General features: G+C 43.1%; 1 protein-coding gene across 5 annotated transcripts in view; it reads right to left on the minus strand.

The window, feature by feature from the left end:
• The window catches only part of LOC105035138 (calcium/calmodulin-regulated receptor-like kinase 1), a 53,162-nt gene extending 49,084 nt beyond the window's left edge, over positions 1–4,078 (minus strand). For 2 of the 5 annotated variants that reach the window (XM_073258001.1, XM_019847245.3), the window contains exons 1-3: positions 3,775–4,078; positions 2,550–2,919; positions 728–881 (exon numbers count right to left, since the gene is read on the minus strand). In XM_073258001.1, coding sequence (XP_073114102.1) covers positions 728–881; positions 2,550–2,863 — 468 coding nt within the window. In that variant the 5' untranslated portion in view covers positions 2,864–2,919; positions 3,775–4,078. Of the gene's footprint in view, positions 1–727; positions 882–2,112; positions 2,249–2,549; positions 2,920–3,774 lie in introns of all 5 variants that reach the window. The other 3 variants (XM_029261855.2, XM_010910573.4, XM_019847246.3) reach the window with 3 other exon arrangements.
• Positions 4,079–19,397: the final 15,319 nt, after the last annotated feature.

Here is a 19,397-nt window from a genome sequence, read left to right on the forward strand (position 1 = left end):
CATAATGTGCATTTCATCTAATAATCTAGAGTTAATGACATAGCATGTATGTGGATATAGCATTTAAACAAGTGTGCAAACTCATAGGTTCACAAATTTAATGCAAGAGAAATAGTGTTCTTCTTTCTCACTGTGAGTCAAACCAAATTATTTTGAATCCATTCAGTTGATTAAAAATCATACTCTAAAATGCTGAAGTTGCACATAAAACAGTATGGTATAAAATATTAAATCTAGAACCACCTAAGGCAACCAGAGAGCAACAGAAAGTAGGAAAACATGGTGTTCCACTTAATCAGCCAAACAGATCAAATATTGATAACAAGATTAAATCATGCACATCACTGTGTGATTTAAAGCAAAACAAATTTATTTTATAATTAAGTGCATATGACATTTGAAAGTAAATATAAGTCTATTAAAGCATCATAAAGAACTTGGTTAAATTTGACTGGAGAATGTGACACCCCCCCCCCAACAACCCTGAGCCCCCACCCAATCCAACCCTCATGCAATGCCAAATCATTCTGACTTCCTTCCTCTTAATTAACTCACATGCAAAGCATGTGCTAAGCACTAGTGATTAGTATCTCTAGGATAAACATAAGCAGTCTGCTCTCAACTTTGACCTCTTTTAGCTTTTCTTTATTAGTCACCTGGTATTTTCATGAAAAGGAAAGGATGTATTCTGAAACAATACATGGATAAAATTCCCTCCCAAAATTACCTCAGCTTGAAACTCCTTCTCCCCTTGCTTAGAATTAGTAGCAAGCACTTTGACGGCAACTGTCTCACCAGTAGACATCTGAGCTCTATAAACGGTACCAAATGCTCCCTGACCTAGCAAGGTTGTAAAATTACTAGTTGCTTTTTGCAAGTCCCTGTGCAGTCACCAACAGTAGTTTCGTTAGATATGAATCAACATCAAAATAAAATTCGATATCATGAATAAGAGCAAAAACAGAACAAAAGAAGAATCTGCTATTATAATATGCTTAGGAATGTTGGAGAGAAAATCGATAACTCTGTAGCAAGTTATTGACTGCTTAGCAAACAGCACTATAGCTTGTATTTGAAGTTTTAGGTCAGAAATTCAAAGCTGTTTCCTCAAATGTTTGACATGTATGGTTCTTCCATCATTTATATGAAATGACAATGTTATATAAGGATCCACATTAAAAGGGTTACAAATAAGAGCCCGAATCACTAATCAACATATTTCAATGTGATTCATTCTAGAATAGATAACTTGCTGACTAAAGACTTTCATTTTGACTTTCCTCAAAAATAAAAAAACTTTCCTTTGATATTGAATATTTCGCCCTTTGTAATGATAAAAAACTTAAGGTGTATGCATTCCCTTCTTTTTAAAATTTTTACAATATAAGATTTTGGTAGTCTAGCCCTTGCCAAGATCCACTTGGTCAATGTAAAGGGCGGGGCATGTCACCAGTTGACTAGCCTAGTGATAGGTAATAGATTAAGGGCTCAAATCCTGGCTGTAATGAATCAGTTTTGGCTAGGATCAAATCATAATCATCTCATAGCTTTTGTTTTGGATTTCAGCCATCTTCAGCTGAAACCAACTACTTTAATCCAGTTTCTGGTCAGTCCTTGTGGTAAGATGTCGCTGAAAGTGATCACAGATACTACATTTTCTTTTATATAATTTTACATGTGAAACAACTTTCAAGAGTCATTTTAGGACCACTTCTTCATTTCTTTGATTGATATGGAAAACAATGCTGATGTTAGTCCTTTTTGTTATGTTCTACTTCAAGCCAAAAGACACCGAAACTTTACATCCAATGACTCAATTAGAACATAATGCTCAAAATTTTTATCATATAGTATTTGCCTTGATTTATTTATTTATTTATTTTTTCCTTCTATTTTGGACTGAAATGTTGAAACTTGGAACAAGATTATGGAAACCTCTTAAACCAAGATTTGGCAAATGCTATTGATACCAACAACTAACCAAGTTGCTCAACTCCCTACAGAAGCACTAGAATTGCAAGCCCTGCCAGGCATCAAGTCATAAAACAACCCTTTCTTGCTTATCCAAGATAAAAAATGTGTGGTCTTTGCTTCCATGATGGTTCCTCTTACATTGAAACAAGTAATTTACTCGCCCTTTTCTCCGATGTTTGTCACAATGAGATGGAGGTGAGGTTCAACACCTTACATAGATGAATATGCCAGAAAAGAGGAAGCCACCATCAAGTGAGCTGAAGTTTATGGACACCTGAACCAATTCAATAGTTTCAGACAAGAGTTTTATGAGACAGAATTATGTCAGACATGTCTAATCACAGGAATCATGAGCAAGATTTATAATTTTACAAAAACCGAATTCCCACAGTTTCACTAAGAAACATCAAAATTACAGAATGCAGTTGCTGTGGTTAGCAATTTTGAAATAAGTTGCAACCACTGATATAGTTTCAGCAGAGGCCACAAAACATAAAAGTCATTTAAAAACAAGCTGTTCACGAGTATAAACAGTGAATAAGCTTAGTAAATATAAACAGCATAGATTATTGTACTTGTAACAGTATTTTGGAATCCCAGAAACTGAGACCAAATTCTTTCTCTGAGGTCCCTCCAACCACAAGGATGTGCCCGCTTCCTCAGCAAACTTGGGGGACTCCTGACCTGCTGTCGAGTCCGAGAGTTCTGTGCGAGTGTCAACACCATTGGTGCAGATGGGGATCGCTGAAGCCCTCCTCGAACTGCTACTCCCTATCTGCGCACGCCTCTTCTGAAATCTAATGCAGAAGAGAGCAGCTGTAGCCAAAAACACCCCAATCACCACCCCTATTGTCAGCCCTATGATCAGCCCCCATGATACGTCTTTCATCTCCTCAAGACCCTTCCAATTCTAGAAAAGCACTATCCAACACTCCATGCAAAGGCCTGCAAAGCAGCTTCAGGGCTTAAATTTCATCAATCAAACTGCTGACTTCCTATGTTCCCAATTAGACAAGTTGAATGGCAAGGTCAAAAACAACATGTTTCCACATCGTGGTATGGCACCAGAACGAGCATATATTAAATTTTAGCTGGCCAGGGTCAACATCATATGGTTAAAATCAAGAAAAAAATTATGCAATTATTATAAATTTGGTACGAATTTGCCATTTCTGAAAAGAACATAAGAGCTGTCACAATTCTCTATTCAAATTTCACCATCACCATCTAAAATTATTTGCAAGGGAGTCAGAAGTAAGCTAATAGATCCAAGGATCGCAACATTTTTGTATTACAAAGGAACCAAATCGATTCATTAGCTCTGTGGGCTTCCCCTACTTCCCAAAATAGCCCTACAGCAGTGGCCGAATGATGAATTTTCTTTCCCAAAAATATCCATTTTTTGTTGCTGCTAATCAGCACCGATTTCAGATAAAAACTGCAGAAAACTCACCAAATCAATCACAGACACAACTCTCTACCGCCAACAACAAACAAACAAAACTTTAGAAAGAAGTCATCAACTGCTAAACTATAATCACATTAACAAATTTAATAAAAAAAGAAAAAAAAAAGATTAATGGAATCCGTCAAACCGAAGGCTAAAAGGGTCCAAACTCCACTAAAGAACAAAAAGAAAGAGTGAAAAAAAAAATTATAATCCATCGAAAACAAATCTCATTAGTGAACAAAATCGCTCCGGGAAACCCTAAATTCCTTTAAAAAAAAAAGCAAGTATGAGAGTAGGATTAAACAAAGCTAGAGAGATAGAAGAAGGATAAAATTGGAGAAGGAGATAACCTCTGCCGGAGATTCGAAGCCGCAAAAACTTGGAAATCCGAGGGCTTTGCGAGCGATCCGAGGGGTCGCATTCGCTCCAGCAGCAGAGAAGAAAACACTAAACCAGGTAGCAAAGAGAAGAAAAAGTAAAAGCCTTCTGTAGTCCTGAGATAGGATCCGATTTCCTCCCCGGCGAAAATTAAACTTTTAAAAGGAAATCGTAAACTGTGAAGGAACTCAATTTTTTGACTCCCAAAGGAACTCTAGTCCGAGAAGGGGTTTGTACGTCAGCTTCCAAAGCAAAAGTTTTTGTTTTGGTGCGGCGCATTGGTGGATGTATCTCCGTTATTTCGTTCAGTGGTAATCTCCTCTGTGAAGAAGACTAATTATCTAGATCTTGTGAGGAGGGGAAGAGAGAAGTTGACGAAGACTATGACACGTGTTATGGATCAGGTTAGTTAATCTGGTCCGGAGTAGGTGGGGGTCGTCGCTGCTTGTAAAATAAGGCCGCCACTCAGGTAGTCAGGTGGGGGAGTTTCGGGTATTTCTACCAAAACGCCGCTGAACTTATACCTACATGACGAAAATACCCTTCACGTTCCACTCGTTAGTTTTGGCGGTTGTTGACTTCGTACCTCCTAGGGTTGGTCTGAGTTAAACGCGCGAGCGCGGCGAGCTGGGAAACGAGTTTTGACGCGGAGAGAAAGACCGCTGGGCCGTTTCTTCTAAAGGGAAACAAGTTTCACAAAGACTTTGGCAACGAGCAGAACTGGCAAAATATAATCTAATCCATCAATTTAACCTGTATTCGATCTATCATAAACAAATGTAGATTTAGACTAAATAAATTTAGATCATTATTGGTGCAGAATTCCATCGATGTCGAAGAAACTAGAGTCGAGGGGATCACGACCGCTGCCGAGACCTACAAAGAAAGTCTAAACCAGAGTTGGGAGTGCTCCGGCAAGACCCTCCGACGCTCAAATCAGTACTCTGCTTCAACAAAAATTGAGCACTTGAATGAAATTTTAGCAGATTTTAGAGATAGTGCTTAGAGCTTAGAGGAGAACATATCTGGGGGATCTCTTTTATAGATGGGAGAGCGTAACCGATTGACAGCAACGTCCGTAACTGCCTGATAATGGGCCGTTCGGGACCACGTGGAGTTTGTTACGGAGAGTAGTGGTATCCATTGTCGCGACTTACCGGAGAGTGGTAGGGCCACGTGGAGTTTGTTACAAAAAGTGGAGTGATGTCCGTTATCGCGACTTGCCGGAAAGTTCAGGCCAGACGGTTGAAGCTCGGTTGGGACGTCTGGTGGAGCGGAATAGCTCTCTGTCTCAGCAATCTAAGAGAAGCTCGGATGTTTTCGAAGTTGTTGACGGGTTAACTATTGTTGGGTGCCTTAGGCGTTGATGCTGCAGACGAAAGTCATCTGCTGTAGAAGTTCGGACGAAAACTTTCTGTTGGAAAAATCCGACTGAAGTCTGATTGCTAGAGAAGTCCGTCTGAAATTTGTCTGATGTAGAAGCTTGTCTGAAGACTGTCCACTGGAGAGGTCTGGTTGCATGAGTAATCCAGCAGAAGTCGACCGATAGTGGAATTCAGAAGGCGCTATAGAAGGTTGACCGATAGAAGAGTCCGAAAGACGTTGTGGAAGTTCGTCCGCTGGAGGAGTCTGGAGGACACTATGGAAGATCGACCGTTGGAGGGGTCCGAAAGGAATTTGTCCGTTGGAGGGGTCTGGTTGGCACTGTTGAAGTCCGGTTGGCACCGTTGAAGGTTGATGGCTGGAGAGGTACGGAAGACACCGAAGATAGTCGGTCACTGTAGAAATTCGGTTGCTGGAGCTCTGTTAGTTGTAGAAGTTCATCTAAAATCCATCCACTGTAGAAGTTCGGACGGAGTCCGATTCTTGCAGAAGTTCGAAAAAAGGCCGCTTACTGTAGAAGCTCGGATGGAGATTGGTTGCCGTGGAAGCCCGGATGGAGACTGCTTATTATAGAAGCTCGGCTGAAGTCCATTTGCAATAGAAGTTCGGATGGAATTCGCTTACTGTAGAAGCTCGGATGAAATTCGGAAGGCAGTCGATCACTGTAGAAATTTGGATGGAGTCTGGTTACTATAGAAGTCCTGCTGCTGGAGAAGCTCGGACATTGACGAAGTTCGGAAGAAGCTCGGAGTAAAGTCGATCGTGACGAGAGGAAGTCTGGAAGAGATTCGGAGAATAATCGATCTCTGTAGAAAATCGACTGATAGTGAAGCCCAGAGAGTATTTGGAGCAGTCCGATAGATGACTGAAGGAGCTCATTATTGGAGAAATCCAGAGGGTACGATAGGAGTTCGTTCGTTGGAGAAATCTGGAGGACACTGTGGAAGGCCGACTGCTGGAGGAATTCGGATGGTACTGTAGAAGCTCGGACGGTCGAAGGAGTTCAGAAAGATGCCGCACAAGGTCGGAAGCCGGAAGAATCCTGGGAGGGTTGGCCTCTTACGAACTTCGGTTGGGGTTATTTTATACTCAACACTAGTCCCCCTACTTTCGAGTTTGGGTTTCGAATGAAGGAAGTACAAAAAAAATTTTACAGCCGAAGTTGCTCCCCTTAATTTGAAAATTCAGCTGACCTATGAGCAGCAGGCGATCAAAGATACAGAAGCGGAGTTCGAAGTTCTGAGGAAGAGGCTTCGAAAATCGAAGGGCGAAAGCCGATAGTTTCACCAAATGTATCAGGAGGTGCTGCTTGTCTATTCTTGCTCTGAGTTGTCATTTACCGAGCTTCTCTTGTCTTTTGTCTTATTCAATGTTGACGTTGTTTGAAGGTTCCTGATCATTGTCGTGTTGATTCGTCCTTTTTGTTCATGATCGAAGGTCTTTTCGAGGCCATTCGAATTTGACGCTTTCTCTCGGTATTCGAGCTTGGGATCCGAACTTCTCGTTACTTTGAGGAAGTCTATTTTCTCCTGCTAGTGTTGGGTTCCCCCTTAGAGACTGAGGATTTTTGACAAGAATTTTCTTCCTTATTGAGATGAGGTCCCTTGTGTCTTAGATGTAGTTTATTTTTTTCTTATCTCTGGTGTAGCTCGTCGCTTTCTCTTTTTCTCTCCCCCTTTTTTTTAATGTTTGGGCGAGGGTTTTCCCTCTGCTCCTAATGAGATTGTAGGGATGTAGAGGAGCCGTTGAGAAGGCTTTTTTCCTCATCCGGTCTTAAACGATCAGGTCTTCATTTGTGTCAGGATGAGGTTCTCCTCCTGTTTTCGATACAGTCAATTTCAGCTCATGTTAGGATGAAGTTTTTCTCCTATTCCTAATAGGACTGTGGGGGCACATAAAGGCCGTTGCAAGGGCCTCTCCCTCCATCTGGTCTCTTAATAACCAGATCTTCGACTTTGCTCATGTTAGGACGAGGTTCTCCTCCTGTTTCTAACATGGCTGTGGGGGCGCATAAGGGCCATTGCGAGGGCCTCTCCCCCATCCGGTCTCTTAATAATCAGGTCTTCGACTTTGCTCATGTTAGGACGATGTTCTTCTCCTGTTCCTAACATGGTTGTGGTGGCGTATAAGGGCCGTTGCGAGGGCCTCTCACCCTATCCAGTCTCTTAATAACCGGGTCTTCGATTTTGCTCATGTTAGGATGAAGTTCTCCTCCTATTTCTAACATGGCTGTGGGGGCGCATAAGGACCGTTGCGAAGGCCTCTCCCCCTTAATAATCGGGTCTTCGACTTTGCTCATGTTAGGATGAGGTTCTTCTCCTGTTTCTAACATGGCTGTGGGGGTGTATAAGGGCCGTTGCGAGGGCCTCTCCCCCATCCGATCTCTTAATAATCGGATCTTCGACTTTGCTCATGTTAGGACGAGGTTCTTCTCCTGCTCCTAACATGGCTGTGGGGGTGCATAAAGGCCATTGCGAGGGCCCCTCTCTCCATCCGGTCTCTTAATAACCAGGCATTCGTTTGTGTCGGGACGAGGTTCTCCTCTTGTTCCTGACACGCTTAATTTCGATTGTCTGAAGGAGCTATTCTCTGTCATTATAAGCTCATGCCAAAAGAAAAGATATGTAAATATGAAACTTTTACTTAAGGCAAAGTTATCGATAATACATTCGTAAATTTTCTGAATTCCATGGTCAAGAAAAGTCCACTCCTTCGAGCTCTTTTAGATAGTATGTTTCGGACCGGACTACCTCCCTGACCTCATATGGGCCTTCCTAGTTTGGAGCAAGTTTTCCTTAGTTCTGAGGTTGTGAAACAGTGGCTCGTCGAAGTACTAAGTCCCCCACTCTAAAGGCTTTACTCTTGACTCGGGAGTTGTAGTAGCGGGCTACTTTCTGCTTGTAGGCTATCATTCGAACTTGAGCGGTCTCTCACTTTTCTTCTAATAAGTCAAGGTTGGCCTTGAGATCCTGTGAGTTGTGCTGCTCGTCGAATACCACGACTCGCGCCGACGGAAGCTTGAGTTCAATCGGGATAACAACTTCTATTCTAAAGGCTAAGGCAAAGGGGGTCTCCCCCATGGGTAGTCTTTGGGTAGTTCGATATGCCCATAACACATGATAAAGCTCGTCTGCCCAAGTTTTCTTTATTTTTTCAAGTCTCACCTTGATTCCTTGCAACAGAGTCCTGTTGGTCACTTCGACTTCGCCGTTTGCCTACGGATGGGCTATTGACTGAAGTTATGGGAGATGTTTAAGTCCTCACAAAATTCAGCAAACCTTGCTCCAGCAAATTATCGTCCATTATCAGTATTGAGAGTTCTGGATAAGCCGAACCTACAAACGATTGACTTTCAGACGAAGTCCTGCACTTTAGCTTCTGTGATTTTTGCTAAAGGTTCGGCTTCGACCCACTTGGTGAAGTAGTCAATTGCCACCAGGAGGAACTTCCGCTACCCGAACATCATGGAAAAAGGTCCAAGAATATCCATCCCCCATTGTGCAAACGGCCATAGGGCACTCAAGGGTGTAAGTTTGGAGGCAGGCTGTCTTTGGATATTCGCATATCTCTGACACCGATCACACTTTCTGACATATTCAATAGAGTTATGGTATATTGTAGGCCAGTAATAACCTTGTCAGAGTAGTTTGTGGGATAAAGATCTGGCCCCCAGATGACTTCCGCAGACTCCTTCATGTACCTCCCACAAGGCAAAGTCGGCTTCAGAAGGCCGAAGATATTTCAGGAGGGGCAAAGAGTACGACCTCTTGTACAGCTTGCTCTCATAAAAAAATATATCGGGAGGTCTGGTTTCTAAGCTTCCGAGCTTCTTTTGCATCATGAGGAAGAACCCCGTCTTTGAGGTATGCAACTGGTGGGTCAATCCAGCTAGGTTCATGGCTGATCTCCATTACAAGCTACGGTTCTTCTGTACTTGGATATTTCAAAACTTCGAAGAGGACTTCCTTGGGTAGTTCAGCCGGAGCCAGTGTAGCCAACTTGGAGAGAAGATCGGTCCTGGTATTTTCTGCTCTTGGAATCTGCTTGATATCAAAGCTGCCAAAGGCAGGGATGATCTCTTTTACCTTTTCGAGATACTTGGCCATACTATCCTTCCGAGCTTCATAATTTTCGCTGATTTATCCCACCACCAATTGGGAGTCACTGTAGACTTGGAGCCGATCTACTTCTAATTCTTTGGCGATCTTCAGTCCTGCAATCAGAGCTTCATATTCTGCTCTGTTATTTGTCACAAAGAATTCGAAGTGCAGCGCGTACTCTGCGATAATTCCTTCTGGATTGACCAAGATCAGGCCCACTCTCGTGCCTGACATGTTGGAGGAACCATCCACATAGAGGGCCTAAAAACCATCAGGGAGATCTATTCTTTCCTCAGGGGAGTTCGGCTCGAGCCCTGGGTTGTCAGCTTTATCTTGTTCAAGTTCGACTTCTTCCGAGATAGTGCATTCCACTATGAAGTCTGCTAATATCTGGGTTTTTATCGTCGGTCGAGGTCGATAGTTGATGTTGAATTTTGTGAGCTCGACCGCCTATTTCGCTAACCTTTCGGAAGCATCCGCTCGATGCAGAACTGCCTTAATCGGCTGGTCGGTGAGCAGTGTTATGGTGTGCCCTTGAAAGTAAGGTCGGAGCCTTCGGGCTGCAATCAACAGGGCGTAAGTTAGTTTCTCTAACTGAGTGTACCTGGTTTCGACGTCTCTCAATACTCGACTTATGTAGTAGATCGGCCGTTGAATTTTTGCTTCTTCCTTAACCAGAACTGCTGCGAGAGCCACAGGAGAGACTGCAAGGTACAGGAACAACTCCTTTCCAGATTCGGGCTTTGCCAATAGCGGAGGTGAGCTGAGCTAGTTTTTCAATTCTTCAAATGCTCGCTGGTATTTATTGGTCCAACAAAAGTTCTTTGGCTACTTGAGAGTCTGAAAGAAAGGTAGGCACCATTCGGCCGACCTTGAGATGAAGCGATTCAAAGCTGCTACTCTCCTAGTAAGACGCTGAACTTCCTTTATTGACTTCGAGACGGTCATTTCCTGGATGGCATGAATCTTTTTCGGATTTGCTTCGATCCTGCACCCCGATACCATAAAGCCCAAGAATTTTTCTGAGGTTACTCCAAAAGTGCACTTGGTTGGGTTCAGCTTCATCTTGTATTTTCGGAGGGCGCTGAAGGTCTTCTCAAGGTCGGCAACATGGTTCATTGAGGATTTACTTTTTACGAGCATGTCGTCCATATGGACCTCCATATTGTGGCCGATCTGCTCTTTGAAGATCTTGTTCACCAGCCGTTGATAGATCGTCCCTGCATTTTTGAGGCCAAAAGGCATGACCCTGTAATAATAAAGACCACGATCAGTGATAAAAGTAGTCTTTTCTTCGTCCTCTGGTGCCATCCTGATTTGATTGTAGCCAGAGAATGCATCCATGAAAGTGAGAAGCTCGTGGCCCGAGGTTGCATCCACTAATTGGTCAATTCTAGGCAGAGGGTAATTGTCCTTCGGGAAGGCTTTGTTCAGCTTTTTGAAGTCTATACACATCCTCCACTTGCTGTTCACCTTCTTGACGAGAACCACATTGGAGATCCAATTCGGATAGTTAACTTCTCTAATGAACCTGGCTTTCAGGAGTTTATCAACTTCCTCAGCTATTGTCTTCTGCCTTTCTGGTGCATGACCTCAGATTTTTTCCTTCATCGACCGATGTTTGGGATCAACAGCTAGACGGTGTTCCATGACTTCTGCATCAATCCTCGATATGTCCGTCGGAACCCAAGTGAAAGCATCTGCATTCTTTTGTAGAAAATTAATGAGCTGTGTCCGTACCTCTTCTCCCAGGCGGGAGCCGATCTTCACCACGTGCTCTTCATCCCCATCGTTCAAAAGAATTGAGACAAGATCTTCAATTGGCTCACCCCGTTCTTCAGCAAGGTCATCGCGGGTGTCTAATCCATCAACCGGACAGGTGTCAGACTGACCATTTCTTTGTAAGGCTATGTTATAGCAGTGTCTTGCCAGGACTTGATCTTCTTTGACCTCTCCGACCCCTTGGCTTATAGAAAATTTTAATTTCAAATGGTAGGTCGATACCACAGCTCGGAGGGTGTTGAGGCCAGGTCGGCCGAATATTGTGTTGTAGGTAGACGGTGTCCTTACTATTAGAAAATTCACTTACACTTTAGATTGTTTCGGGCACTGACCTGTAACTACGGTCAAAGTTATTACTCCTTCCACTGGCACAGCATCGCCAGTGACCCTACCAATGGGGAGCTTATCGGCCCCAATCGATCATTCGAAATGGACATTTTTGAGAATGCATCATAAAATAAAATATCGGTCGAGCTTCCATTATCAACAAGAATGTGGCGTACATCATAGTCAGCAATATTTAAAGAAACTACGACCGCATCTTTATGAGAGAATTAAATCTCTTGGGCATCTTCTTCAGTAAAGGCTATAGATTTTTCAGTCCTCTGCCACTTGGGCGGTCCGGCCGATCCACTGGCTGCTCCCCGTCGAGGTCCTCCAGAGAGGGTGTTGATGATCTCGATTGGAGGCTGATCTTCAGGCTGTTCTTCCTTCCTTGGCGACTCTGATTGTGGTAGGGCCCTTGGTCGATTTTTCCTACCTTCAGGCCGACGTCGGATGAATCTGTTGAGCCAATCTCGTCTGATGAGCTCTTTGATCTCATCTCAGAGCTGAAGATACTCCTCCATGTTGTGGCCGTGGTCACGATGATAGAGGCAGAACTTGTTAAGGTTGTGCTTCCCGAAGTGTGTGCACATCCTTTCTGACCTTGGCAGCTGCTCTCTGATCTCCATCAGTACTTGAGTTTTTGAAGCATTGAGAGGGGCGTAGCTGTGGAATCTTCCTGGGGAAGAGCTCTGTCGAACTTTGCGGTTCGGGCTTCTCTGCCTACGAGCTCGGGGGGGAGTTCGGACACGCTTGTGTCTGAGGAGAGTTTGAGAACGTGGTCGAGCTTCACTCAATCTTTTTTCAGCTGCGGGCTTGCTGGAGTCGCCCACCTGCTGCTCCTTCGCAGCCTCCTCATCCTTCAGCTTGAAGGCTTCCTCTACTTGAGCAAATCCTTCGGCCCGAGCCAGTAAATCAGTGAAGTCCTTGAGATACTTCTTTTTCAGAAAAAACAGAAGGTCATTCTTTTGAAGACCGCTCTTCAGGGCGGCCATTGCAACTGATTGGTCCAAGTTTCAGATCTCCAATGCGACGGCGTTAAAATGGTTGACATAAGTTCGGATGAATTCTTCCTTCTTTTGCTTGATGTTGATGAGGGACTCCGAACCTCTCCAGGGATGTCGGCTGCTGACGAAATGAGCCACAAACTGGTGGCTCATTTGATCAAAGGAGAAGATAGTACTGCGCTTCAATACCGAGTATCAATTTCTTGCTGCTCCCTTCAAGGTAGATGGAAAAGCTCGACACAGGATGGCGTCTGACGCACCATGGAGCAGCATCATTGTCCAGAAGGCCTCCAGGTGGTCAACCAGATCTGAGGTCCCGTCGTAGCTCTCAAATTGAGAGAGCTTGAAGTTCGACGGGATCGGTTCCTACATAATCCTTTGAGAAAAAGAAGGGTCAGTACAGATATCCTCACCGTAAGTAGGGGGAGCATGGCGGAGCTCTTCGATCCACCGATTCATCTCTTGAAATTTTTGATCCAGGAGATCCTCTCGATCGTGAATCTCGAGGGTCTTCTGGCAGAACAGAGGTAGGGACCCTCCGAGGGTGGAATCATGATCAGATAGAGGGCTCTCCGCCCTCTGCTTCCCCTTTTCGGGGGATTCAGAGCGACTGGCCCAAGTGGGCCACCCAATCACTGGATTTTGAAACTCCGACGATGCTCTTTCGAACCGCACAGATGCCTACAGCTGCTGCCACTGCTGTTGCATGGTCTGTATCACTTTGGTGAGGCCCCTGACCTGCTGAACCAGCAGGTCGAACTGCTCCATACCGATTGTCGTTATCGGAGGAGGAGGAGCTTGAAAAATTGGAGACGAGATCGGAGCTGGTAGATCTTACTGAGATCTGGCCATGGAGGTCGTAGATCGCCCGATGGATGCCTTTCGGGGAGGCATCAGGTTGGGATCTGGCCGGAGAAGAAGAAGAAGATGTCGAAGAAGATGATTGGAGACAGTCCCGTTGAGTACTCCTTTAAGAACAAAGGTCCTGCGAAGACACAGCCCTTCCTCTAGTGCCAATTATGTTGGTGCAGAATTCCATCGATGTCGGAGAAGCTGGAGTCGAGGGGATCACGGCTGCCACCGAGACCTGCAAGGAAAGTCTAAATCAGAGTTGGGGGTGCTCCGACAAGACCCTCCGATGCTCAAGTCAGTACTCTGCTTCAACAGAAATGGAGCACTCGAATGAGATTTTAGCAGAGTTTAGAGATAGTGCTTAGAGCTTAGAGGAGAACGTATCTGAGAGGTCTCTTTTATAAATGGGAGAGCATAATCGATTGACAGTGACGTCCGTAACTGCCTGGTAGTGGGCCATTCGGGGCCACGTGAAGTTTGTTACGGAGAATAGTGGTGTCCGTTGTCGTGATTTGCCAGAGAGTGGTGGGGCCACGTGGAGTTTGTTACAGAGAGTGGAGTGATGTCCGTTGTCGCTACTTGCCGGGAAGTTCAGGTCGGACGGCTGAAGCTCGGTTGGGATGTCTGGTGGAGCGGAATAGCTCTCTGTCTCAGCAATCTAAGAGAAGCTCGGATGTTTTTGAGATTGCTGACAGGTTAACTGTTGTTGGGTGCCTTAGGTATTGATGCTGCAGACGGAAGTCATCTGCTATAGAAGTTCGGATGAAAATTTTCTATTGGGAAAATTCGACTGGAGTCCGATTGCTAGAGAAGTCCATCTGAAATTTGTTTGATGTAGAAGCTTGTCTGAAGACTGTCCGCTGGAGAGGTTCGGTTGCATGAGAAATCCGGCAGAAGGTCGACCGATAGCGAAATTCGGAAAGTGCTATAGAAGGTTGACCGATAGAAGAGTCCAGAAGGTGTTGTGGAAGTTCGTCCACTTGAGGAGTCTAGAGGATATTATGGAAGGTCGACCGCTGGAGGGGTCCGGAAGGAATTTGTCCGTTGGAGGGATCTGGTTGGCACTATTGAAGTCCGGTTGGCGCCGTTGAAGGTTGATGGCTGGAGAGGTACGGAAGACATCGGAGACAGTCAGTCACTATAGAAATTCGACTGCTGGAGCTCCGTTAGTTGTAGAAGTTCGTCTCGAATCCATCCGCTGTAGAAGTTCGGACGGAGTCCGGTTCTTGCAGAAGTCTGGAAGGAGGCCGCTTACTGTAGAAGCTCGGATGGAGACCAGTTGTCATGGAAGTCCGGATGGAGACCACTTATTGTAGAAGCTCGACTGAAGTCTGCTTGCAATAGAAACTCGGACGGAATTCACTTACTGTAGAAGCTCGGATGAAATTCGAAAGGCAGTCGACCACTGTAGAAACTTGGATGGAGTCTGGTTACTGTAGAAGTCCTACTGCTGGAGAAACTCGGATATTGATGAAGTTTGGAAGAAGCTCGGAGTAAAGTTGATCGTGATGGAAGGAAGTCTGAAAGAGATTTAGAGAGTAGTCGATCTCTGTAGAAAATCGACTGATAGTAAAGCCCAGAGAGCATTTGGAGCAGTCCGATAGACGACTGAAGGAGCTCATTATTGGGGAAGTCCAGAGGGTACGATAGGAGTTCGTCCGTTGGAGGAATCTGGAGGACACTGTGGAAGGTCGACTGCTGGAGGAATCCAGATGGTACTGTGGAAGCTCAGACGGTCGGAGGAGTTCAGAAAGATGCTGCACAAGGTCGGAAGCCGGAAGAGTCCTGGGAGGGTTGGCCTCTTACGAACTTCGGCTGGGGTTATTTTATACCCAACAATCATAAACAAATCGATCCATTTAACCCATTTAATAATTGGATTGGATTGGAATTTTAGATATCCGATCCATTTAATCCGTTTAACCTGATCAATATTCAAATCGGATTGAGTCGATAACCCATTTAACATTTTTAACCTGTTTAACCTATTTCTGACCTATTTAATTTGACCTGTTTAACCTATTTAACCCATTTAAGACTTGTTTAATCTATTTAACATGTTTCTGACTCATTTAACCTAACCTATTTAACATGTTTAATCCATTTAACCTAATTTGACCTATTTAATAAATAGGTTAAACGGGTCGGATCGGATCGGATTACTTATTTAATAAACAGATCGAGTTCAGATTTGAATTTTGACCCATTTAATAAACAGATCAAATTTGGATTGACGATTTTTTGACCTGACCCGTATTGACCCGATCCATTTATGACCCGACCCGATCCGATTGCCACCCCTAGTTAGTAGCACCATTCTGCTTTATACTTAACATGGATGTGATGTCAATCATTGGATTTAGTTTGAGATTCACGTTCGACAACATCCTTCTTTGGTACTTTGGATGGTTGTGGTTGGATGATCCAGAGTTATGTTTATAAATGGCGTCATTAAAATCATGAGATTTTTTTTTTGGTAACATTAAAATCATGAGATTAATGGACTTCGAAAACACACAATGGCATTTGGAAATCTTGGGTATTCGGGTGATACAGTTTTAGATAAAGATGATAATTTAGGTTTGATCAGATCAAAATTGGATAATGAAATCTTACATCGATAATTCAAGTCATTAGCTGTGATCTACTATCTCAAAATTATTTACATATAAAAAATTATATGATTTGAAGATCCTAGAATGATCAAAAGATACATCTAATTCAATTTTATTTAGATTATCCAATTTTTGACTACTTAATATATAGGCTAGGATCTTTAAATCATATAAATTTTTTTATGTACAAGCAATTTTGAGAGAGTAGATCACATTCAATAGCTTGGATCATTAATACAAGACTCGTATTATAGAGTTTTGAACTAACCAGATCTGAGTTCAGATCCGATCGACCAAATTGTAGTCGACTTTATATAGAGAAATTTGGATTGTAAAGTTCTCATAAACTCTAATTTAACATGAACTTTCTTCTCATTCTCTCTTTTTAAATCCTATATGTTGTTGGATTCCAGTGGCGCAGCAGAAGAACTGATGTTTAAAAATTTTCATTCAAAACATCTAACGCACCAAAACCCAAGAACTCAAGAACCCTTGATAATAGCAATCAAAGCATAAATATACAACAAGTATTAGGAAGTATACCTTTTGAATTCTGATTTGGTAAAGAATTATTTTTACTAGTTGCCCAAATATTCGCCCTCCAACAGTGATCCACACAGGAATTGATCCAAGGACAGCACTCCTTCTTCACCTTGTTTCAAGAGTTCTAACTCTTAGAACTCGACCAGCCTCCAATTATTCAGATCCTCCTCCAGACCTGAGTCTAGACCTCTCAGAACCTCCTTCTGACCTTGACCTTCTTCTTTATAACCTCTTAAACCCTTTGTCCTAATAGGAATAAGTTTGTCTTAAAAGAACAAACCTTGTCCTAAAGGAATTAAAGTTGTAAGAGAGGGAGAGAGAGAGTGGATAAGGTTGCATAAGAGTTGAGTGATCAACCCTATCTGCCACCCCTATTTATAGAACCAGAGAGGGTGCCAAACAAAAGGTCATGTCCCATCTGAATAACCGTATCAAATTTTCAAAGAGTCTTCAAGCAGAAGGACTTATTGAAACCCGATACGTCGATTCAGCCTCTCCCATGCATGCACATCAAAAAGAGATGCATTTGGCATCTCTTCACAAATTAGATTAATCCTCAACTTGTCATGTGGCAAGAGGATTCAAATTTGGTTCTAGATAATCAGATAACATGATAAATGCCATCCCCTTTTGCTTGAAGCAGAAGGACTCTTCATGCGACTCTTCACATGAAGACTTATCACGTGCGTGCGCCAATCCTTTTCGAGCATCCCACGCCCATTCAAAGGCCTATTCAACCTTTAAAAATATGCCAAAAAAAATTAGAGTCTGATCTCCACATCCTTGTTAGATGTATATCCTGGAAAACTAATATGGCTGACATATTATAATAGTTCTAGGATATATTTTTATACTTAAATATTTTTTATTATTAATAAAAAATATTTTTATATCCATTCTTATGTTATGTATCTGAGAATTGTCTAAAGAATTAATAACTTAAACATACATATTCTAAAGAGTTTAGACTTTGAGACATATATAATTAATTTCTAAACTGCTTTCGATCAATGAATCATCATGAGGACAGTGATGGATCTGGTTAGATTAGCACACAGATCACTTTTTTTAAGATAGATGAGTCTCGAGTCTACGGTGTAGAGACACTGAGTGAGAGTGCAGGTGGTTGTTAGAAAATATCGATACTGAGTGTGACTAAACGAGAGATCATATGGATGTCTACTTACTCATCAGTGATTATCTCGATGCTGTAGTGGTGTGAGTGGTTCTTTGATCTGTGGTGCCTCGACTGCTCACAGTGAGATTACTGTAGTTTGACTACACATAAATATAGTCCCTAGCCATATGGATCATTGTAGTAAATATTGACTGTAATAGGTTTACTGTAGGAGTAAAGTATGTACTTAGATGGGATCTGTCAATCTTAGTAGATAAGGAGCAATCCTATGAGATTTGAGAACTTGAGTCCTTAAGTCTGTGAGATTTGAGAACTTGAGTCCAATTGTGAAACTTATGAAAGTACTCGAGTTGATCGAATCTTTCATATGACAGATGTTGAAGTTTAACGAGTTTCTATAATCTTCATCTTGATCGAAACTCACAATAGAGGAACTGAATCACACGGTAACTATACCTAGGGATTCTAATCATTCGATTCTGCTGGATTGTCACAACATACTGCTAGATGTCAGTTGTAGATTGTGAAAACTCACTCGGATCATTCTGGATCGATGATCTTTGATGAGTGTGAGTTGAAATTATTCCAACCTATCGAAAGACATTTCGATGATACTATGATGAAGATCATGATATGTCTCACTATCAGACAGAATTGAACCTATAGGATCATACAACAAAGGGATTAGATCTTAGATTGATCAATTGGGCTTATGAAGTCTCAATTAGGTTAGGATTTGAGAAATTCTGTTGGATTTAGGTACACCATGCTAGCACATGGTTAAACCCAAATTCTTCTTGACTTGATCAACCTATTAGATAGGATTTAGACTAGGTTAAAGCAAGAGTTCTAATTTTTCTTCCTTCCCTAGATCGGATATGGATGAGAAGGTGGGGTGCCAAAAGTTAGCACCCCCTCTGTGCATTTTTGCATGGAGTTATGCATCGAATAGGAGGGGCATGCACCATCTGGATGAGATCCAAAAGGGGTGCATGCCCTTCTCTTTTAGATAAGAGCCAAGGATGTACGCCCCTTGGTATCTAGATAGGAAGGGCCACTCCAAGAGGGGCACATGCCCCATCTGATAAGGCCCGATGAGGTCTGTTGGCACCCCCTTACCCATTTGTTTTTCCATGAGTTCTCGAGAGAAAGTGCATGGGATTAGGTGCCAGAAGGAGGAGTCCTTCTGCTTTAAGGTGTGGAAAGATCAACGACTTAAAGTAGGACTCTAGGGTTTATTTAAAGCAATTGAGACCTGATCTCAAAACTTAACGCCAACAATTCATCATGATTTTTTCTTGTGCCACCAATATCCTACACCCTCGCTCTTACTCATACCACCCCTCTTCCTCTCTCCCTACCTCATTGTTGGGTATAAATAACCCCCAGTCGATGTTTGTAAAAGGCCGACCCTTCCAGGGTTCTTCCGCCCCCCGACCTTGTGTGGCATCTTTCCGAAGTCCCCCGACCGTCCGAGCTTCCATAATACCATTTGGACTTCTCCAATAATGGGCTCCTCCATTCATCTACCGGACTGCTCCAAACACTCTCTAAGCTTCACTTTCATCCGATTCTCTATAGTGATTGACTATTCTCCGAATCTCTTCCAGACTTCTCCCAGCCACGATCGACTTTACTCCGAACTTCCTCCGGACTTCGTCAATGACCGAGCTTCTTCGATAGCAGAACTTCTACAGTGGATGGATCACAGATGAACTTCTACAATGGGACAGGTTCCACCAGACGGGTCTCTATTCCGAACTTCTACTGCAAGCGAACCTCTACTGTAAGCAAATTTCATCCGAGCTTCTACTATAAATGAATTCCTTCCGAACTTCTATTACAGGCAGA

This window comes from Elaeis guineensis, chromosome 5 (assembly GCF_000442705.2).
Source record: "Elaeis guineensis isolate ETL-2024a chromosome 5, EG11, whole genome shotgun sequence".
NCBI classification, from domain to species: domain Eukaryota; kingdom Viridiplantae; phylum Streptophyta; class Magnoliopsida; order Arecales; family Arecaceae; genus Elaeis; species Elaeis guineensis.